Genomic DNA, 24,441 nt, shown 5'->3' on the forward strand with positions numbered 1-24,441 from the left:
GCCCGTCTCGGCCTCCCAAAGTGCTGGGATTACAGGCTTGAGCCACCGCACCCAGCCAACATCATCATTTTAAAAACATTTTACTTAACCAACCAGGCAATACTCTAAGACATAATAACAAGCCCAGAAAATTAATCTAAGGAATAAACTATACTGATTCTTTTTATGTAAAATACCAATAGAGGCTTTAGTATCTGCAGTTCAATAATTTCTCTCATTTAAAATATTTATCTTTCAACAGAATCCAAAATATTCAGTTAATAGCTTCATACTGATAGCTGTAAAGCCATAAACACATAAGGTTTGCATTCTCAGAAAACAGGCAATAACAATTAAAAAGAAAGAAAGTTTATTATATTCCACCTTTATATCCATAAGAAACTGTAAAGTTTAACAGTATTTTTTTCCAAAAAATAAACAGTATTGCTTTGGCTTAACACTCTACCTTTTGTTGTTGTCTTTTACACAGTAAAATAGTTTCAAAAAATTACGTTTGTTTTATTTTGCTCTGTTTTAAGAGGCAGGGACTCACTGCGTTGCCCATGCTAGAGTACAGTGGCTATTCACAAGCACAATCCCACTACTGTTCAGCATGCGAGTTTAACCTACTCTGTTTCTGACCTGGGCCGGTTCATCCCTCACTGGGCAATCTGGTGGTCTGCTGCTCTCTGGAGGTCACCATATTGATGCTGAACTTACTGTGGACACCTGATTGGCACAGTGCACCATAGTCCAGAATTTCTGGACTCAAGAGATCCTCCCGCCTCAGCCTCCCAAGTAACCGGGACTACAGGCATGTGCCACCATGCCCAGCTCAAATAATTAGGTTTTAGTTACATTTTCTCCTGGTTGTACTTAAATATCAGTAACATAGGGTCCAAAATCTATTTTTTAATAGAGTAGTTGAATATAACTACTCTAGAAATATATGAGCTCTCGTAGTTATATGAAACTGCGTTAAAAATGAAGATTTTGGATTCTGTGTCACATTGTGACTGACTTTACATGTTAACAGAATTTTTTTTAAAAAGATAGTCCATCTTGGCCATTTAAACAGAAATGTATATTTTAAATAAACTGGGAGATATATATGGCAGATACATTTACCATGTATATGTATATATGCTGTGTGTATATTTTAAATAAACTGGGAGATATATATGGCAGATATATTTACCATGTATATGTATATATGCTGTGTGTGTGTGTGTGTATATATATATACATGGCATATGTAGATATAGATTTTTTTTTTTTTTTGAGACGAAGTCTTGCTCTGTTGCCCAGGCTGGAGTGCAGTGGCCGGATCTCAGCTCACTGCAAGCTCCGCCTCCCGGGTTTACGCCATTCTCTTGCCTCAGCCTCCCGAGTAGCTGGGACTACAGGCACCCGCCACCTCGCCCAGCTAGTTTTTTTTGTATTTTTTAGTAGAGACGGGGTTTCACCATGTTAGCCAGGATGGTCTCGATCTCCTGACCTGGTGATCCGCCCGTCTCGGCCTCCCAAAGTGCTGGGATTACAGGCTTGAGCCACCGCGCCCGGCCTGATATAGATATTTAAAAAATAGATTTGGAGCACTTTACAATTCCAGGCCCTTTCAGGTCAACTATAAATTAAGCCGAGCAGCTCTTACTTACCATCTATAGAAGATACGTGTCTGTTAAAAGCAATTAATACATTTTCCATGTGTTCTTTGTTTACTGTTAACCCTGTATTCAAAGCCAAAGCTTTTAAGATACAGATACACTTTTAAACCAATATTTATACAACATTTTGCTACATCTATAAACCAAAAAAAAAGCTATAGAATGAATGACAACATACAAAAGAGGCAGTCTCCTACCCCTAGGGAACATTCAGTCTTCTAGAGGTCTCTCAGAGAAATGGTGCTAGGTTTGGAAGGACTGTGAAAGCATGAGAAAGTAATGGCTTGTCCTTCGAAAATATAAAGTTAGTACTTATTTGAAAACATTAATAGTTACTTTCTTCCAGGACATTTTTTCATTAATATTTCATCAATCTGACATGCTTTTCGAAAGGACAGTCACATGACCTAAAATTAGAAATTTCAATAAATATTTATTTAATAAGCAATGCTACTCTGAATGGCAATTAAGAAATAATAGAAGGCATATTCAAAGATAGATGGCAGTGTCAAAATAAACAGGTAAAGAAGTATATTAATATACTACCTAATACGTTTTGACTTCTTATTGGAAAGTAATCTTGAAAAAAATGTCTTTAAGAGGTACATGTAGGCACATCTCTCTAACAAAAACTCTGTTTAAAAAATGCATCCCACTAATGTTTTTAATTTACCAAAGGAGATGTTTCTATGACTTCTATGATGCACTATATTGCTGATTCCCTCATCACAGCTACAGCAGTTACACCAATGACTGCCAGGGACCATAACTATAGCACTTCCTGTCAGACATACTTCACCTCTCCTTTTCTATTCCTTAATACCTGGCATAAAGCCCACTCGCTCCCTTAGCCTCATCCTGCTAAGACAGCACTGCCTGCTGAAAGGAACCTTCCTTAGATCACTCTTTTATTCCCTTGGGATTCTCTTGAGATTAATGTCCAATCATTCTTGCAGATTTTAAAATAATCTTCAATCTGTCAGAGTTTATTTTCTTTATAATAATCTCACCATCTGGAATATAACATTGAGAATGTAATAATAATACAGTTAATATATCAAAGAAGTGGATATGCAGAACCAAGGCCCCTTAGGCAGCACTGTCTAATAGAATTGCTTACAATGACAGAAATGGCCTATATATGTTGTCCAAAATGGTAGCCACTAACTACATGTGGCTCTCAAGCAAATATGTTGTGGGGTTTCTTTTTATTCATTTTTAGTTAACTAAATTTAAATAGCCACAGGCAACTAGTGGCTACCATATTGAATAACAGGAAAGAAAACAGAGCTGCCTGCATTACTTACCTCCATGTATCAATATCAAAGAGAAAGGAAAAAGAGAGAGAAAGAAAAAAAAAAGGGAAGGAAAAAGAGAAAAGAAACACACCCAGGAAAACCTTACTCTACCTGCCCATTTCAGAAATTATACTACCAGTATCAAAATGAATCTGAATATATTGTTAATTCTCAAACTCTTTTTCACCTAAGGTGAATTTTTAATAAGTTTTTATAACTTGTTAATCTAAAATACTAAAACATGCCATGCAAATGTAAAAAAATATATCCAGAATGTAATAGAGAGAGACAAATAAATGGAAAGTATTAATGATAGAATAGGAAATAATACAGCATAGAACAAGAAGTTCTAACATATACATATTTAGAAGGGAAAAGGCAATACTTGACACAACAATGACAAAATTTTCACAGAAAGATACCCATCATATTAAAAAAGCCAAAAAAAAAAAAAAACCCTATCAGAATAAAAAAAGAAAGAAATCTCACGCAGACACGTAAAAGAAACTCTAGAACACCAAAGATAAAGAAAACATTATAGAACCAGACAAAGAGAAAAGGCAGATTACATGGAAAGGAATTAGTTTTACTAAACGCCAAGTTCTCAAAAACAGCAATGAAAGTCGGAAGAGAAAATAGTATCTTCAATGTGTTAAGCATAGATATCTAAAACCCTGAATTGCATCTCAATTGCATGCCCTAGGAAGACTATCCTTCCAAAGCAAAGGCAAATAGATACTTTGAGACATTAAGTATAACAACAACAACAAAAAATTGTGAGTCAACTTGACTAAACATCATTTTTTAAAAAGATACTTTCAGAATTTTGCAATCACACTCTCACTAAGGAATCTTAACAATATACTTAAAACAAAAGTAAAATAATCAGGGGCAGGAAACAAAAATAAAAAAGAATGACGTATGTAGAAACATATATACATATACACATATTTATAATATGACTCAATAATAGTAAAATCTAACTTATTAAAAGAAAACAGATACACTGAAATTTCACTCAAAACAAGCATATAAGTGAAAAAGATATTAAAGTTTTCTTTGGTTCAAGAGAAGAGATATTGCTTACTTTTGTACCTTTTAAGTACATGCAAGTTAAATTTCTTTTTAAAGTATGTTAATTTTAAATTTCTTTTCTAAGATTAGAAAATGATCATTTGTCTTCCAAATCGGTAAATGAGGAAAAATAAAATAAGAAATTAAATATCAATCCAAAAGAAGTTAAGGATAATAAACAGAAATGATGAATATAGAAAAGGAAGAAGCAGAAAGAAGAGATGAGGAGGAGCAGGAGCAGTTTGGATGATGAACTTGGAAAAAGCAGCGTAAATTAAAAATTCAAAAAGAAACATCAGACATAAATTCCAACATATTTTCACAATTGACACAAAAAGTTAAAACTACCAGGTAAAGACAAAGATTATCAGACGAGATAAAAAATTATTCATATGCTATTTATAATAGATATTCCTAAAATATAAGGTATGAAAATGATTAGTTGGGAAAAATGTGAAAAGCTGCACACATCAAGGTGGATAAATCTGTGAAACAATATTGAGAGGAAATACAACTCTCAGAAGAATGCATGGAAGATGATCCATTAACATACACTTCAAAAATACATAAAACCAAACGGAAGGTTAATTAGGAATACGTATATGCTAAAACTATAACGGAAAGGAACGATAAACCCAAAACTCAAGATAGTGGTTACCATAGAACAGTGTGGGGAAGGGGTGCTTAGGAATGAATGACGGTATAGGATTAAGAAGGGATGAAAGGAAGCTTCAAAGCTATAGGCAATATTATATGTCTCAGCCTCATTAATAGGCAAGGAGATGCATGTTTTGCTGTTATGACAAATTGTCTTTTGGAAATGTTTAATATTTTATTTGAAAATTTAAAGTAAGTCAAAGTATTAGCAACTTCAAATTTCTGATCTTGAAAGACTTCCTCAGATCATGTTGACAAAAATGAGTACACTGATCTCACTGCTTGTCACAAGGTTTTCTGTTTCTGTCTTTACACATGAACTAGATCAACTCCAAAGTCAAGATCTTCCACCTGCTTTGTGTTTTTAAATTCCAGAAGTGAAGAAAAAATAGATTCCAAAAATGACAGTTATTAAATGGAATAATGACATTCAAAGGCCATTTACTTGTTTTCATGTAAACACACACATTTCTGCAAAATTTTCCAAAATGATTTTCTCAAAATTATAGTTATCAACTTAAGAATCCCTTTAGAAATCTAACAAAAATAGAACTTTATAATAAAATTATTCTTGTTAATTTGAAAATGAAAATTTTAACTATGATTAATGGAAAATAAAGCCTAAAATCTCAAAACACAAAAACCTGATAAGCCTAGATTTTGAGACAAAGAATCTTGCCCTTGACAGGCACGTCAAATTGAGAAAATAAAGACACCTTTACTATATGCAGAGATGAGTATGATCTATAAATGCTTGATTTCAATCATATGATGTTGCTGTCTACCACTTTATGTTTCTAACCAAATGTACTCCATAATTCAAACATAATTATTGACTATATCAAGATCCACTAAAAGTAATATTTGATAATTTGAAGAAATTGGTCTTTTCCCTGGTGTTCAGAACTAGCTCAAAACTGTCACCAAGAATACTAGATAATCAATAAACAACAAATAGAAGATGTTTGTGATCTCTACATCAAATCTTCATAAAGCAAGGCAAATAATCTAGTATTTAGCATACTGGTTTTCACATAATTCATAGAGAGTAAAAGGCTGACATGGCTCACAATTGCTAAGCAGTTTCAGAAGTTGAAGAGTGGCTCTAAAAATATTAGATATCCAGAGACAAGAGGGGAGAGGTAATTGGGAGTACGGAGGAGTCTACTTTTTCCTTGATTTTTTTTTTTTTTGAGACAGAGTCTCACTCTATTGCCCAGGCTGGAGTGCAGTGGCATGATCTCAGGTCACTGCAACCTCTGCCTCCCAGGTTCAAGGGATTCTTGTGCTTCAGCCTCCCAAGTGGCACGGAGTACAGGCATGCACCACCATGTCCAGATAATTTTTGTATTTTTAGTAGAGACGGGGTTTCGCCATGTTGGCCAGACTGGTCTCAAACTCCTGGCCTCAAGTGATCTGCCCGTCTCAGCCTCCCAAAGTGCCAGGACTACAGACATGAGCCACCGTACTCGGCCTTCTTTCATTTTTTATTTAAATAAATCCTGAACCTACACCAGCACTGGAAAACCATCAATCAGTTCAATTTTCTTTTTTGTTGTATTCAGACATTTTAAAAACTTTAATGTACTTAATGATATGAGAGGTCTAACAATGATCTCAAAACTTGACAAAAATTAGAAATCCTTTTTAGTCACATACTGTATAAAAATTAAAAACTTATTTAAAGAGCAGGCACATCATAACTAACAGGAAAGTCCAAAAATTTGATCACAGGCATAAGTTCCCAGTTTTACATGTCCACCTAAGTCATTTATCTAATAGGAACACTGGACAAAGAAATACTCAAAAAGTATCATCTTGGGCCAGGCACAGTGGCTCATACCTATAATCCCAGTACTTTGGGAGGCATGTGGATCCTTAGAGTTCAGGAATTCAAGACCAGCCTGGCCAACATGCTGAGGCCTGCCCCTACTAAAAACACAAAAATTAGCCAGGCATGCACGTGTAATCCCATCTACCAGGGAGGCTGAGGCAGGAGAATCACTTGAACCCGGGAGATAGAGGCGGCAGTGATCCGAGATTGCACCACTGCCCTCCAGCCTGGGCAACAGAGTGAGACTCCATCTCCAAAAAAAAAAAGGATTTTCTCTCTAAAAATAAAGTGGCATGATTTCAGAAAAAATTCTCCAATGAAAATATTTTCTATTCTTTATTCTTTTCAATTAATTAAAAAAAAACTACTTCATGGGTAACATCATGGATTCCTAATAATATATTCTAGAATTGTGAATCCTTAGAGAAACAATTCCACCAGTTTCTAGTTTTTCTTCTTTAAATAAGGTTCAAATGAACCAGACATAGCATAATTTCCCAGTGTTTTTAGGTAAAATCACAATAATAATCCATTGTAAGATGTATGATTTCATATATACCTTCTATTTTGTTTTCCTTTGTTAGCACAGACACCTACTTTTGAGTAGATGAAGAAGAGGAGAATAATAATGGTAGTAAATAAAGGGTCTACTTCTCATTATATTGAAAAACTATGAATATTTCCTGTGCCCAATGGCAGACAGATAAATTGAGAAATGAGTGTGAATTGTCTCCCCAGTCAACCCCCAAATACCCTCTTTCTGTGTTTAAATTCCACAGAAATACGGTGTGAATCTGCTTTGTTTCCTCAAGCCCTACACCTACACATACTACTGGAAAACAGCAGGTGCTCAGTAATTTTTTTTTCCACTCTCATCACCCAAGCCTGGAATGCAGTGGCATGATCCCAGCTCACTGCAACCTCCGCCTCCCAGGTTCAAGAAATTCTCCTGACTCAGCCTCCCAAATAGCTGGGATTGCAGGTGCCCGCCACTATGACCGGCTAAGTTTTGTAATTTTAGTACAGATGGGATTTTGCCATGTTGGCCAGGCTGGTCTGGAATGCCTGACCTCAAGTGATCCACCCGCCTCGGCCTCCCAAAGTGCTGGGATTACAGGTTTGAGCTACCACGTCTGGCCAAATATTTTTTTAAATGAACATATTTTACAGGCAAAGATTAAGCTGGACACCAAAGCTCTTCATTTATGAATATACCTGTCAAATAAATTCCCTAATCCATTCTCAGTTTCTAATACTAGCCAAGGTAAGATTAAAGAAGGCTAAAATTAAAACCTCATTGTTTCAATCAACAAATCTTTATGGAGCATTTCCTACATGCTAAACAGTGTGTCTGGTAACAAGAGGCAAATTATACACATGAAGCCCTAGTTTCATGCCCACCATTAGTTTGCAGTCTATAGGACAGACTGGAAATGGCAAAATATGGAAAAACAAAGTTGAAATACAATAAAGTTTCTTTGTTTACTCATCATACTCCTTAGTTAAATGTCACTCAGTCTCACATCTCAGCAGTTAAGGTTGTTTTCTTTTAAATACTTGTACGGTCAAGGATTTCTGCATACTCTAATCCAGCCACAGAAATCTCCAAAAAAGTAATAATCAGAGCAAATTCTTCTCCATATCATGAACCTCCAATTATAGTATGCAATTGTAGCTTTCAGAACACACACACACACATATATACATGACTACATATACATATATTCTTATGCAAAAATAATCATTCATTTCTTACACAGTAAAAACCCAAAAGTGATCTATAATCCTTGCAGCTCTGAAATTCTCTGATTCTGACTGTTTAGGTATTTCATAACAACTTCTGCTTGAATTTTTTCAAGAATACTCTTGTTTAGCCACCTAATTCAGAGTTAGCATATGGCCTCCGAATAGACTAAAATCTCTCTTTTTAGGCACCACAATTAACATACGTGATATATTTCAGGTACATCTTCCTGGTTTTTGTTTTTTTGAACAAGTCTGTCTCCTACCATGCAATAATCTGACAAGTTTAAATATGCCCAGTTTATAAAAATATATTTACACTGATTGTTAAATTTTGCTCACAACTATTTCTTAGAGGCACCAAAAATTAGCCCCATTTCAAAACAGACTTATGGAAACACCTATGGTATTGTTTTCATATAAAGTACAGGATACTCACTTAAATTTGAACTTCAGATAAATTTTTTTTTAGTATGTGTCTAGAATTGAATATTTCTGGTTGTTCTGTACTGTTATTTGGTAAATACAGCAAAACTAACCTATAGGGTCCTACAACGACATCATTTCCAACAACAGAAAAACTGAATTAGTGGTATTTCTTACTGTGTCAAATAAGATCAGCAAGTAAATATATAATGACAAAATTCAGGGTGAAACTCAGTAATATTAAATTAATAGTTTCTCACATGACAGTTCTCTTTTAGAAAACACCTTAGGTTTCTAAAAATTCTATGAGGGAAAAGAGCTTTTCAAAAGTCCCTGAGCAATGTACTACTCAGTAACAAATGCAAAAGGTACTATTGAGACTATATTTCTTCCTGCATATAAATATCAGGTATTCAGTTTGTACTTTGTGAAACTGTTGAGGTTTACCAGGCACAATGAAAAGAAATATTAAACTAAAAGAACACATTAATGACATCTGCCCTGTTGGTGTTCAAATAGATGAATTACCTCACAGGATTGCTGGTCAAAGACACTCGGAGAGACTCCAGGCATGTGACAAGTCTCTCATCTGCAGACCCCATTTTCAGCTCATGAATGAATTCCTGAGGTGAGATCTGTCGGCTTCTCTTAAGACTTCCCTATAAAATAAGTCAAAAAAATTTTTGATTAATACTGCATGGAGATTACCCATTAAAAAATAACAAGTTAATCCCCCTAACAGCATCACATAACTACTATAATCAGCGCTATTTGGGCAGGAGTGGTAGATAATTTCCTTACTTCTGCCCAAAAATCTATAAATTCATAATCTGTGATATCCACAAAAGATATTAATATAACATCAGAAGGTGTGCAAATTGAAATAATTGCTTTCTCAAATGTAAAATGTCATGGAGAACAATTGTGTAATACATAAAATATCTTACAATACAGTAATATTTTTAGGCACACACAAAGTAAAACTCAATATAAGAACTATCCTATTAAAATTAGTATTCTGAGCAGCATAGAAAAGGCTGTTAGGTATTAATTCATTCAACTACCACTATAAGCCTAGTTCTAGGCACTGTAGACACATGGATTAACAAAAAGCGAAGTCTGGAAGAAATGCAAGCAAGAAAATAATAATTTTCAGTACAGTCTAGTTCCTGTAACACAGCACAAAGAGACTCAAAGAAAGAACATCTAACTTGGCAGAACAGATCAGGCCATAACAGGGGTACATCTTCCTGGTTTTTTCTTTTGTAAGTAGGCATTAGGCAGGCAAAGAGTGAGAAAGGAATTAACTTCCAGACCAAAACATAACATGCACGTACACATGGAGAGAAAAACAAAAACATATGCAACTGAAGACAGAGGCCAGATCATGGAGTGATAAAGCACTACTATGCAATTAGCTCTCCTGGGGAGTTTTGGAAGGATCACTCCAGTGTGAAATATGAATTAGAAGAGTTAGAGTTCACTCATTATTCAACGAACATTAAGTACCTACTAAATACTGGGCACTGTTTTAAGTACTGAGAATAGAGCAGGGATGAAAGAAGAATAAAAGATTGATAATAAAACCTACCTACATGTAGCTTTACTACATATGGGGAGAAATAATAACTAAAATGCATTGCGCTGTAAATAATACACATTGTAGAGAAAAAGAAAAGCAGGAAAGAGAACAAGTAGCATCATCTGAGACATGCAATTTTACACAGGATAGTCAAAGAAAGCCTCACAGAGAAGACTTCAAAGGACTCAAACTTGAGTGTTTAAATAAAAAGTCTAAAGGAGATAAGACAGCTAACCATGCAGATACAGGAAAAAAACGCTGTGATGGAGGGGACTGTAGGTTTTACAGTCCACTCAAAGAACTTGGACTTTTACTCTGAGATCAGAAGCAGAGAGATCTGTTGAGAAGGTATCTATATAGCCTAGATAGGAAATGATGAGGATGGCAAAGTAATAATAGAGTTCTGAATTATATTATTTAAATTACAGATTCACCATCCAATGGCAGGAAATGAATTGTGTAAGTTCAAAAGAAGATCAGGTGAAGTGGCAGGAAATTAGGTGTTTTTCATGTTTGTTGTTTTTATTAATTTAATATAATGTTATTCAAGAAAACATTCCCAATAAAGCAAAACAAATTAGCACTGTAAAGAAGGGTTATTTTTATTCTTGTCAATATCAAAGTAGTAATTTAATAAAGAAGAATTCAATGGTACAATCTCAGAAAATAAAAGGGGAAATGGTGAGAGCTATGAAAATGAACATCCGATTATTTTTATCACAGTCACTGATATCATTCAAAGAACATATTCAACTTGCACCAACACAGCACTTATCGATGTCTCTTTTTGCTCTGAATTACCAAAAGATTGATTGTTCAACAGAGAAAATTTGGAAAACACAGAAAAGCAACAAGAACAAAGGTGCCTCAAAATAAGCACTACTAATATATTTCTACATAAAGCATTTTTCTCATAGACAGAGTATTAATACATTGGCATATATTTATATTTTAAAACATATATGATACGGTTTGGCTGTGTCCCCACCCAAATCTCATCTTGAATAGTAGTTCCCATAATCCCTACAGGAGGTAACTGAATCATGAGAGCAGTTACCTCCATGCTGTTCTCGTGATACTCAGTGAGTTCTCATGAGATCTGATGGTTTTATAAGAGGCTTTTCCCCCACCTTCGCTCGTCACTTCTTGCCTGCTGCCATAATATAAGATGTGACTTTGCTCTTTCTTTGCCTTCTGCCATGATTGTGAGGCCTCCCTAGCCATGTGAAACTGTGAGTACATTAAACCTTTTTATTTATAAATTACCTACTCTCGGCCAGGCACAGTGGCTCATGCCTATAATCCCAGCACTTTGGGAGGCCAAGGTGGGCAGATCACCTGAAGTCGGGAGTTTGAGACCAGCCTGACCAACATGGAGAAATCCTGTCTCTGTTAAAAATACAAAACTAGCCAGGCATCGTGACACATGCCTATAATACTCAGGAGGCTGAGGCAGGAGAATCGCTTGAACCTGGGAGGCAGAGGTTGCGGTGAGCTGAGATCGTGCCATTGCACTGCAGCCTGGGCAACAAGAGTGAAACTCCATCTCAAAAAAAATAAAAATAAAAATAAGAATAAAAATAAATAAATTACCCAGTCTCAGGTACATCTTACTAGCAGTGTGAGAACAAACTAATACAATATACTTTACTTATTTAAAACATCATTTGATACCTATTGTTCTATAGGCTATTATCTTTAGGCAACATTTCATGAACATATTCCAATGTCAATACATAAGCCATAAAAAATATGACCTCTTCCTGCCTACAGACTATTGCATTACTTACTTAATTAGTCCCTGGCTCTTGGGCAAGAAGGTTGTTTACAATTTCTTGATATTATAAATTTTTCAAGTTTCCTGTGCATGCTGTCAGGCCAATATTTTTATCCAAAAATATAGCAGTAGAGGTTAACTAGATGATCTCTTGTAGCCCATTCTAAATTTATTTCCGAAAAACTTGCAATTCGGGTAGGATCAAAATAAACCACAACTGAATAAATAGATTTTTTTCTTCAACAATAAGTAAGCTCCATGTAGCAAATACTTTTTAAGTATGAGAATAACCAATAAGTGCATGTGGATAAGAATAAAAGTGGTATTAAAAGATAAAAAACAAAAACCACCTATCCTACATCTTAGCCCTGTCTCACAAAGATAGTAATTCTTAATTCCTTTAACAGTTTCTTCTGATAGTTACTTAATATGTCTAAATAATGTGCCTGATATTTTTAGGTTTCTAAATATTCATTATTACCTTTGATTTGTATTATGAAAAATAAGGATTTTAATTATCTTAAAACATTGGAACCTCTTCTCTTCCATCTCCTGAATAGCAATAAAACTCAATTGAACCAAAAGATGCCATTTCATGAAATGAGAGCTAACTGAATCCACATTTTATAAAGTCCTTACAGCTACATCCCTACAGAGATGAGTTCAGGCATCCAAAAATCTTAATGCTTTAGTTCATTTTATCATCACTCAATAGGATATTATATGTCCCAATCATAAAATCACCCAATTACTGTAAGGATATGAACAGACACTTTTCAATAGAAGACATTCATGTGGCCAAAAAACATTAAAAAAGCTCATTATCACCGGTCATTAGAGAAATGCAAATCAAAACCAAAATGAGATATCATCTCACACCAGTTAGAATGGTGATCATTAAAAAGTCAGGAAACAACAGATGCTGGAGAGGATGTGCAGAAATAGGAACACTTTTACACTGTTGGTGGGAGTGTAAATAGTTCAACCATTGTGGAAGACAGTGTGGTGATTCCTCAAGGATCTAGAACTAGAAATATAATTTGACCCAGCGATCCCATTACTGGGTATATACCCAAAGGATTATAAGTCATTCTATATAAAGACACATGCACACATGTTTATTGCAGCACTGTTCACAATAGCAAAGACTTGGAGCCAACCCAAATGCCCATCAATGATAGACTGGATAAAGAAAATGTGGCACATATACACCATGGAATACTATGCAGCCATAAAAAAGAATGAGAAAACCAAACACCCCATGTTCTCACTTGTACGTTGGAGTTGAACAATGAGAACACATGGACACAGGGAGGGCAACCTCACATACTGGGGCTTTTCTGGGGTTGGGGGCTAGGAGAGGGATAGCATTAGGACAAATACCTAATGTAAATGATGGTTTGATGGATCCTAGACGTAAAAGTAAAAGCTAAATGGCAGGAAATCACCATGTCATGTGTATACCTTGTAACAAACCTGCATGTTTTACATATGTATCCCAGAAATTTACGTATTAAAAAAAAAAAAGAAAAAAGGAAATATCTATAGATAAAAACTACAATACATTTGTGGAGAAAAACTGAAGACAACCTATAAAAAAAAGTTTTCTTTTTTATATGTCATACCATATTCATAGATCAGAAGACATAATTTTATTAAGAAATCTATTAAGTACATTTTCTGAAAAAAAAATCCATAGATTCAATCAACGATTACTGTCAAAATCCCATCAAGTATTTTGTAGAAATTGAGAAGTACATTTTAAAATTTATATGAAAATAAAGAAGAACTAAAATAGGAAAAACAATTGTGATAAAGAACAAAATTGGGGGGCTTACATGATCTGATTTCAAGATTAACTATAAATCTATAGTAATCAAATTAGAGTGGTACATGCATCAGTGGAATAGAGAGTCCAGAAATATAACATATCGTCAACGATTTTCACAAAAGTTTCCAATGTAGTTCAATGGCGGGAAGAAGAATCTCTTCAACAAATGGTGCTAGAACAATTGGACTTTCATATGAAAGAAAGTGAACCTGGATCCTAGATGTAAAAGTAAAAGCTAAAACTATAAAACATCTAGAAGAAAACAGGTAAAAATCCTCCCTGCCTTGGAGAAGGAAAATATTTCTTAAATAGGACACAAAGAGTACTAGCTATAAAACCAAAATATTGTACCTCATTAAATTCAAAAGTCTCTTATTAAATTAGTTTCAGTAAGGAAATGAAAGGTAAGCACAAATCAGGAGAAAATATTTGCAATACAGTTAAGAACTGTATAGAGTCTGAGATTTCAACTTACATACAAGCTAAGTTAGCCTGTTAGTGTTTCACAGATGCTAGCAGAAAACACAAGACTCCTGGATTAGAGACAAAGGACTTTATTATGCATGCGTTGGGTCCCTAACCCACCAAATCACACGGGGACAATGCAGGGCCCATGGTGAATGCCTGCACATGCAGTGGATTGCATCATAAGAGAAGAACACTGAGCTTGGGGGACTCACCATTTTTATAGTGAGCAGTAATAGGCATGCTCATTGTGCAGAGGGAGGCAAAACCTTGCCTCTCCAGGCTACTCACTGCAAATGCAACTCTGAAAACGGGATGAGTAAAGAGCAATCAAACTTTACGTTCTTGGAATAGCCAACAAGATGTAGGGAAACTCAGAGGGAGGCAAAACCTTGCCTCTCCAGGCTACTCACTGCAAATGCAACTCTGAAAACGGGATGAGTAAAGAGCAATCAAACTTTGCGTTCTTGGAATAGCCAACAAGATGTAGGGAAACTCAGGACCCATGCAACACTGCCTCTCCCAATGATACATTTCATAAAGGACTAGTATTCAGAATAAAGAACTCCTATAACTCAATAGTAATAAGACAAAGAAATTAACAAACAGATTAAAAACTTCATAACAGAAGATATGTGAATGGCCAATAATCACATGAGGACATGTTCAAGATCACCTGTCAACAGGGACGTTCAAATTGGAACCACAAATGAGGGAGTGCTACATAGTCCCTATAGTAGTCTCCTAGAGTAGTGAGAATTTGATACTCCTGGAACTCTTCTGCACTACTGGTGGACATATAAAACAAAACACCCTGGAAAATGTTTGTTTCTTTTAAGTTAAATATACATTGCCCATATTACTCAGCAATTGCACAGTTAGGTGTTAAGTAGGAGGAAAAAAATGAAAAAATCTACAATGTATGGAATACCTTTATTCTTAACAGTCAAAATCTGGGAACAACCCAAGATTGTTGTCATCAACAATCTTATCATTTGTCATCAACAAATTATAGTATAACCACACAATGAAATACTATGCAGCAATACAAAGAATTCACTACTGATTAATGCAACAAGACAAAGGAATCAAAAAATTATGCTAGGTTGAAGTAGCCCAAACAAAAAGTACACAGTAGAAGGTTCTATTCATATGAAAAACCAAAACTAACCTGTCAATCTTTTCTCTGGGGCCATTACAATTCAGGCACAGAAGCAGAGCTATTAAATTTGGTGTGTTTGGCTGAAGGATGGGATAAAAAGGAGGCAACATTTTAAATAGGGCAGCAAGTAGATTTAACCAATAAACTGGGAAAGACAGACTAAATCCACTAGCTAACGATAATTACTTCAGCAATATTGAACTGTCCAACTTGAACAGTTTGTTGCCTCAAGGATTCTGCATTCTCACCTGAGAATCCTGCCTCTAACACACTCCCCCCTTACCCAAACCCTCACCACCACTACTACAAGCCTTACCCAGGCCTACTCCTAAACATTGGTTAGACCCGGGCTGAGAGTGACTTCCCACAGAAGGCCTCTCGTGAGCCACACAACAAGTCCCTTCCCCAATCTATGGATTCATTTTTCATAACTCTTATTCTGTATTAAAATAACTTTCATTATTACTTATTATTTAAAGGATATATTGAACACCTATTGTGTGCCAAGTACTGTTTACATGATGTAGACACAGAAATGAAATAAAAGTCAAAGACGAGTCCTAGGACTTTGGTCTATGCCAAAACATGGTACTATCTACTCAGATGGGGAAGATAGAATAAAGAGAGTGAGTGATGGGGAAGTAGCTATTTAAGAACCTCTAGAGAAAGTATTATCTTTTGCTCTAAGAAAATAACGCTTGTGAGGCTAAGCATAGTGGCTCATGCCTGTAATTCCAGCACTTTGGGAGGCTGGGGCAGGAAGATTGCTAGAGGCTAGGAGTTTAAAAACATACTGGGCAACATAGTGAGCCTCTATCTCTACAAAAAACACTTTTCTTAATTAACCCAGCATGGTAGTGCATGCCTGTAGATCTAGGTACTCAGGAGACTGAGGTTGGAAGATCACTTGAGCCCAGGAGTTTGAGGTTGCCATGAGCCATGATCGCACCACTGCACTCCAGGCTAGGCAACAGAGCAAAACTGTGTCTCAAAAAAAGAAAAGATAGAAACAAAGAAAATATCACTTGTGCAGAGACTAGAATGAAGAGAAGAGGACATGGGAAACCTGAGAAAAAGCACTTCTAGCCAACAGAAGAGAAAATACACGTTCCTTGTGGCAGGAATGAACTCGGCATAGTTAGAGGACAGTAAGAAGACTCAGTGAACATGGTAAGAGTTACAGATGACAAGGACTGATCCTGTAGGCAGGCAGCTGAAAAACTACAGCCTGAGTGTCAAATGTTTTTGTATGATCTTTGGGCTGAGAATGATTTTTACATTTTCCAAATGCTTGTTAAAAAGAAGAGGAAAAGAATGAAGAGGAGGAGGAGGAAGTAGTGAGGAAATCAGAAGCAACAGCAGCAGCAGACGCAACTGAGATCATATGTGACAAAGTCTAAAATATCTACTGTATAGCCATTTAAGAAAAAGTATGCCATCCCCTGATAGGATCTTATAAACTATGGTAAGGACTTTAGGTTTTATTCTGAGTGGGATGGATAAGTATTGGAGAGCTCTGAGCATGGAAAGTATAAGATGAAATACACATTTTTTAAGGATTTTTCTAACTACTGTATGGCAGCAGACTATACATGGCAAAACATGAAACAAGGTCAGTTAGAAGACTATGGCATTGTCTGGTCAAGAGTTGTTGGTAGCCTGGCATAAGATGTAGTGATAGAAAACATTAGATGTCCTCAATATCAAAGTAAATTTTCAATGTACAGCAGACAGGAGGCTGATAGTTTAGATGTAAGAATGAAAAAAGGAAAATTTGAAGATGATGTCCAGATTTTTGTTCTCAGCAAGTAAATGAATGCTGTCTACTGATCACTGTGACCTTGAAAAGACCAGTTTTAGCGGTGGATTATGGATAAGCCTGATCATAAATTCAAGAAGAAAAGCAACAAGAATGGACACTCTTAGATTTTCTGTAAAGGGGAGAAAAGAACTGGGTGCAGTGGCTAGAGGGAATGCTGGGGTATGATTTTGGGAGAGTGGGAAAAAATACATATATATATGGTAACGTTTGCATGCTGATGAGAATGACCAAGTAAAGGAAACAAAACTGATGCAGGTAGGTAGATATAGGCTCAGAAAAACAAACAAGCAGTCAGGCAAGGTGGCTCACGACTGTAATCCCAACACTTTGGGAGGCCAAGACGGGTGGATCACCTGAAGTCAGGAGTTCAAGGCCAGCCTGGACAACATGGCGAAACCCTGTCTCTACTAAAAATACAAAAATTAGGCAGGCATGGTGGCACATGCCTGCAATCCCAGCTACTCAGGAGGCTGAGGCAGGACAATTTCTTGAACCTGGGAAGCAGAGGTTGCAGTAAGCTGAGATCATACCATTGCACTCCAGCCTGGGCAACAAGAGAGAAACTCTGTCTCAAAAAAAAAAAAAAAACAAGCAAACAAAAACCACTTGAGTAGATGACAGAGGATGTGCCCTACTACACAAGGGGAGAGACTGACCTTATACAGCTGCAAGGAAAGTTTATCACTGTAAAAAGAGCAAACGCAGAGTTTAAGGAAACAGATTCTGGTACACTGTCAGATCTGATGATTAGAAAGTGAGGTATGGCAGTTCTATTCTGATTACATCAACATTCTCAGTGAAAAAAGCAGCAATATAATCAACTAAAAGTGAGAACGCCAAGCTGAAGGTAGGAAATTGTTTTCAGAAAGTAAAGAAGTGCAATAAAAAAGGTCATGTGGTAGGATATCTGAGCACTGTTAAGGGCTTGCTTATTAACTGTGGTCATTCAAAAGACTAGTCAGTGTAGCAGCTACCTGCTTCCTCCCAGATGCTTGCTGTGCTGAGGTGCAGATGCAGAGGAGGGGGGGGCAATTTAGTTTAACCAAGGGCAGGATTTATATGAACAATGAGGCAAACGAACTGATGGTTTGTGTGAGAGTGAAGATCTGAGGGTGTTAAGTATATAAGGAGAGAACTAAGGGCATGGCAGGAACAGGGAGGTGACGAACATGAAAAATGTAAAGTCAATGGGTCAGAATTGCCAATGGGGTTGCACAATTCTTAAAGTGAGGATACCAAGTAAATAGGAAAGATAGACAATGCTCAGGAAAGCAAGTCTGTATATCATATTTAGAAGTAGTATTTTACTGTCCCAAGTGGCTGAGACTGGGTGAAAAAACAAAGTTCACTAGGAGTGATAAAGTCAAGTAAATGAGAAAGTGGAATCCTGGACAGATCACCAACGTGAATAATGAACTCATTAGGGATGATAGAAGTGGTAGTAGCATAAGGAAAAGCAATCAACTAGGTAGCCCAGTCGTCAAGGTATAAGAAGTCTGTCACACATGCCAGCATCTCTGTGTGATGCCATCTTCTCCACTAGAACAGGGCAGTGTCTGCTTCTGCCTAATTCATCACTGTATCACCAGTCCTTTGCAAAGTGAATGGCGTTCAGTGAATGAATAAGGTTATAATAAAATGGAAGGTACACATAGACTAAGGGTTAAAATAAGAAAAGTGTCAAGGCGGGCGGATCACCTGAGGTCAGGAGTTCGAGACCAGCCTGGCCAACACAGTGAAACCTCATCTCTACTAAAAATACAAAAATTAGCCAGATTTGGTAGGATCCATCTGTAGGCCCAGCTACTTGGGAGGCTGAGGCAGGAGAATCACTTGAACCTGGGAGGCAGAGGTTGTAGAGAGCTGAGATCATGCCACTGCACTCCAGCCTGGCAACAGAGCCAGACTCCATCTCAAAAGAAGAAAAAAGAAATAATAATAAGAAAGAAGAAGGTAAGTCACACACACCCCTCAAATTAAAGAAATAGGAAATAGACCAGAGAGACTATTTTTCAACACAATTAACTACCTTTTATTATATTACTATCCAAACACAGGTATAAAAGAAAGGAAATTGAGGGGGAAAATATTATATTACAAGAATAATCAGAAATACTCCTTTTAAGAACAGCTCTTGTATTTCATTTCACATAACTTCAAAGGAAGAGGGAAGTACATGGAGGGGGGAAAGGATACTCACGGCTGCATATCTTTAAGTCCATTAGCCATGAAGATGAAAATACTTAGAAAGCTTTATCCCCTGTGGTATCAAAACACATTAGTGAGATAAGAATGTCTGCCTGACATCACAAAAATTAGAAGGATATTTATCCTATCCAACATAATTTTTAAATCTTTTTAAATCCCTTAGCAAATTTTATTCTAAAATACCAAATGCAGGATAGAAAGAAAAGTACATAGATTCCTCTTATCATATTCTTTATTAAATGTATTCTAAGGTAGAAAAAGTAATATACCCTTTCCCATACTTATTTCCCTTACCATTTCTGTTTGTCTAAAACTAAACACTCTTTCTTTTGCTAGATAACTATTTCAGGTAATAGTAACCCTCTCCTTTGACCTGTCTTGAAAAGATTATTTTGTCCCTACCTAAATGACTACATTTCATCTCAGTTCAGGTGTTCATTTATTCAGTATATGTTCACTCACTATTCTATCTCATTTGTTTGCTTGCATAGAAATGGTATTTGGAATAGCATTTCTATGACAAAGTAAAAATACATTGAATTTCTAGTTACCAGTTGATTTTTGAAATAACCGAATGGTATTTATACAACCATGAAGAATCTACCATTTATTAATGACCAGATTTTTAAAATAAAAAAATGTAAAAAAAAAAAAACCTAAATCTAAAATATCTACACACTCTGAAAGAAGATGATACAGCATAATGCCAATATCGATCAGGACAATGACCTTCTTTATCTGCCTAATAAAGTATCTAACATATGGTAGCTGCTTAAAGCAAAAGTTTGCCTAGAATATCTGTGATATCAAAGGAGTCAGAAATTATATTCTTAAACACTACTCCAATCACAGTAGACTGTTTTCCAACTCACTAAATGATACCTTATTTCTCCCAGATAATAGCCTATACCAAAATTCACCATGCAACATCTTCAACTGCTGGTGTTAGCTTAATCTTTAAATCACACTTAAACCTATAAAAGAAAAACCAGTATTTTTTTTTAACATGAAGGCCCATAATATATAGCCTCTAGAGATTAAAATATTAAAATATCAGAGAACTATAATAGGTTGAACTTTAATTTTTATGTGAAGTTAATTACTAGATTCTAGATCCTTCTCTATAACATTTACTTTGTAATTTTAAGCGAGTAAATTAAAGAAAACAGAAAAATGTTATCTACATAAAGCCTAAATAGTGAAAAAGCTTACTTTCTCATAGTGATAAGAAAGTTACATGCACTCTTGCATGGGTATATGTGTCTATCTCTATGTCTATAGGTTTCTATTTAAGTCAATAAACATTAATTAACTGCCTCAGTTTTTCTTTGGTTTTGCAACTGCTGAATTCCCAGTACCTACTCAGGTGATGAGACTTGTGAAGAAGAATGAGATGATATGAAATGTCAAGACTATTTAAAGAAATAGTTTGCACTGATAGGGACAATATTTTAAGAAAAGAGCAGAGTCAGCACAGTACAAAACAAGGGTAAGCACACTTGCTGCCAAGAGGATAATTATAATCTAAATTACTACCATGCATATTACTATTAAAATGCATTGTGACTATTTCCTTGCATTTTACAAATGATTTCAAGCATCTCTAATGTAACTGATCAACAGAAACTCTAAGCTGTCACTGCTGTATGAATAACTCATTTTCAGAACATATACAAACAGATCTCCAGTGCCAATAAAGTCTGTTATTCACAGATAATTTTATGCAAACACATAGTAGAAACTATGAAAGTTGAAGAATATTGCAGAAAGGTGCATTCACCAACAAAATAAAGTTTAGCAAGGAATTCGCTTAAAGAGTTACTTGGCTTTTTAAACAAACATTTAATGAGTATCATTATGTGCCAAAGACTCTGCCTATAATTTGGAAGCTGGTTATAGGGTACATTAAAAAGCTTAAAATTACCAACTCTATTTTACCCAAAAAAAGATAAAGTACAGAAAATATGCTACTTCCCTCCCTTTTCACTTCTAAAATATCTCTATAAAGAATAATTACAATGATTTAATACTAATTTTAGACCCTTAGAAACTAACTTGAAATAACAGAAGAAATTTGACACACAACATTCTCTTATTATCCATCAATATTTAACCAGCAAGACCTCCATTCTAATGGAAAAGCTTTCCTGCATTGGCCCATTGCCTTCAATAAGACAGTTGATTATTTAGACTATTTTACATATTTAAGAAGTGTTGCTTCAACTGCTGAATGCAGTACTCCAGTGTTATAACACTTTTACCTGCTTACCGTGACCAGAACTGAAATATTGTTTTAGCTCTTAAGCCTCAAAAAGGATATACTATACAGATAAGTCAACTGTTTCTCCCATAGCCAGAGAATACTAGTTTAAACAAACCATGATGAACCATATAATGGAGTAGCATGCAATTATAAGAAAAACAGACAATATCTCTATGAGCTGATAAAATCATATCCTAGAAATCATGTGTAATGGGAAAACATGCCAAAGAATATCTCCAGTATATTACCTTAAGTTTATGAAAGAAAAAAATGAAAAAATACATGTATCTCTTCATTTATGCAAAAAGACACAGGAAGGAAAAAGGAACTAATACAATCATATACTTCGGGGTGGATGGGAATATGGTAGAAAAGATGAGGAGAGAAAATTTCCAGAGCAGAAAGGGGGATGAGAGACTAAGCGACAATTTTTTTGCATAGTTATTTTTTGTGAAGTTCTGACTTTTTTAGAGTAGTCCTCTTTGTATAGTTCTGACGTTTGGAACTATGTTAATGTTTCATATACTTGAAATGAGAAATATTAATATTAGAAAGAGAGGAAGGAAATCCTAAAAATCCCAACACAAGAAACCTAATTGTATTTCAAATGAATAATAATGTCAGAGAAATAAGAATATAAAAATATAGAAGGCTAGAATGAACCCTGTAATATTAGACTCTAACTGAAGATTATCAACATGAACTTCGGGTTTTTGAATATATATATAAAATACCTATATTATCTATTATCTATTTTATATATGAGATATATATTATGTGCTATAATATCTATATATACAGAGAAAAGAGAGGAGAGAGAAGGAGAAATAGAGACAGAGAAAGGAGAGAGTTGGAGGGATAGAGATACATAGATATATATAGATGAAAAGAAAAATAAAGATGGGCATGTGTATACAAATGTTTTTTCTATACATGGATCTACACGTTTCATATACACACATATACTCACGTACATATACACGTATCACATACAGGTAAATACACACCCATATGTATTTGTGTGTATGTGCATTTATTTTATTTTATTTTATTTTTCCTAGCTCTGTCTATAAGGGCCCAGAAGATAAACCATTAAAAGACCTAGCATCCAGATCTTGAATTCTAAATAACATTCTCCACTAAAAGGAAGTAGGGGTCCTTGGAGAAATGTCTGACTACAAGGCTGGGTGTAGAACAGTCTTGTTCTACAAATGATCCTGGAAGACAGTGTGCAAGATAATGAGGAAGTATTCAAAGAATGATAGGGACAAAAAAGGACAAAGGAACTAGCTTGAAGAGACTTCTACTGGCCAAATCTATTTGGGGGAGTGAGAAGAGATAGGGAGTTACTACTTAAACCATATGAAGTTTCCTTTTGGGTTGACAACAATGTGCTGGAACTAAATGGTAGTGCTACTGCATAACATTGTAAAGATATTAAATGCCACTGAACTGTGCAATTTAAAATAATAAATTTTATATTATTTAAATTTTGCCCAATTAAAACAAGTTTTTCATTCCTCCTAAGACCGTGAACAAGGCAAGGATGCTCACTTTCACCACTTCTATTCAACACTGTACCAGAAGTCTTAGCCAGAGCAATCAGGCAAGAGAAAGAAATAAAGGGCATTAAGAAGAAGTCAAATTATCTCTGTTTGTTGATGATGTGATCTTATACCTAGAAAACCCTAAAAACTACTCCAAAAGATTCCTAGATCTGATCAATGAATTCAGGTTACAAAATCACTGTACACAAATCAGTAGCACTGCCAAATGCCAACAACAACCAAGCTGAGAATCAAATCAAGAACTCAATCCCTTTTTAAACTGCTACAAAAAAATAAAGTACCAAGGAATATACTTAACCAAGGAGGTGAAAGATCTCTACAAAGAGAACAACAAAACACTGCTTAAAGAAATCACAAACGACACAAATGGAAATAACATCTCACGCTCCTGAATTGGAAGAATCAACATCATGAAAACGACCATACTGCCTAAAGCAATCTATAGATTCAATGCAAATTCCTATCAAGATAACAACTTCATTCTTCACAGAATTAGAAAAAGCATTCCTAAAATTTATATGGAACCAAAAAAGACACTGAAAGGGATACCCAAAGCAATACTGAGCAAAAACAACAAATCTGCAGGCATCACATTCCAATTATACAACAGGGATATAGTAACCAAAACAGCATGGTACTGGTATAAAAGGAGATACATAGACCAAGGGAACAGCATAGAGAACGCAGGAATAAAGCCAAATACTTAGAATCACTAATCACCAACAAAGCATACAAAAACATAAATTGCGGAAAGGACACCCTATTCAATAAATAGTGCTAAGAAAATTTGATAGCCACATGTAGAAGAATAAAACTGGATCCCTATCTCTCACCACATATAAAAATTAACTTAAAATAGATTAAAGACTTAATCTAAGACCTGAAATCATTAAAATTCTAAATGAAAACCTAGGATAAACTCTTCTGGACACCGGCCCTGGCAAATAATTTATGAGTGAGACCCCAAAAGCAAATGCAACAAAAAACAAAAAATAAATGAAACCTAATTAAACTTAAAAGCTTCTACATAGGCCGGGCGCGGTGGCTCAAGCCTGTAATCCCAGCACTTTGGGAGGCTGAGACGG

The 24,441-nt window shown here is 35.5% G+C and overlaps 1 protein-coding gene across 1 annotated transcript in view; it reads right to left on the reverse strand.

Moving 5' to 3' along the window:
- Window positions 1-24,441, reverse strand: part of DIAPH3 (diaphanous-related formin 3) — a gene marked incomplete at its 3' end in the record, with an annotated part of 233,999 nt that overhangs the window by 107,966 nt on the left and 101,592 nt on the right. Inside the window, exon 5 of the mRNA XM_011943276.1 lies at window positions 9,207-9,337. Coding sequence (XP_011798666.1) covers window positions 9,207-9,337 — 131 coding nt within the window. The remainder of the gene's footprint in view (window positions 1-9,206; window positions 9,338-24,441) is intronic.

This window comes from Colobus angolensis, unplaced genomic scaffold, assembly GCF_000951035.1.
Source record: "Colobus angolensis palliatus isolate OR3802 unplaced genomic scaffold, Cang.pa_1.0 Scaffold218, whole genome shotgun sequence".
NCBI lineage: Eukaryota > Metazoa > Chordata > Mammalia > Primates > Cercopithecidae > Colobus > Colobus angolensis.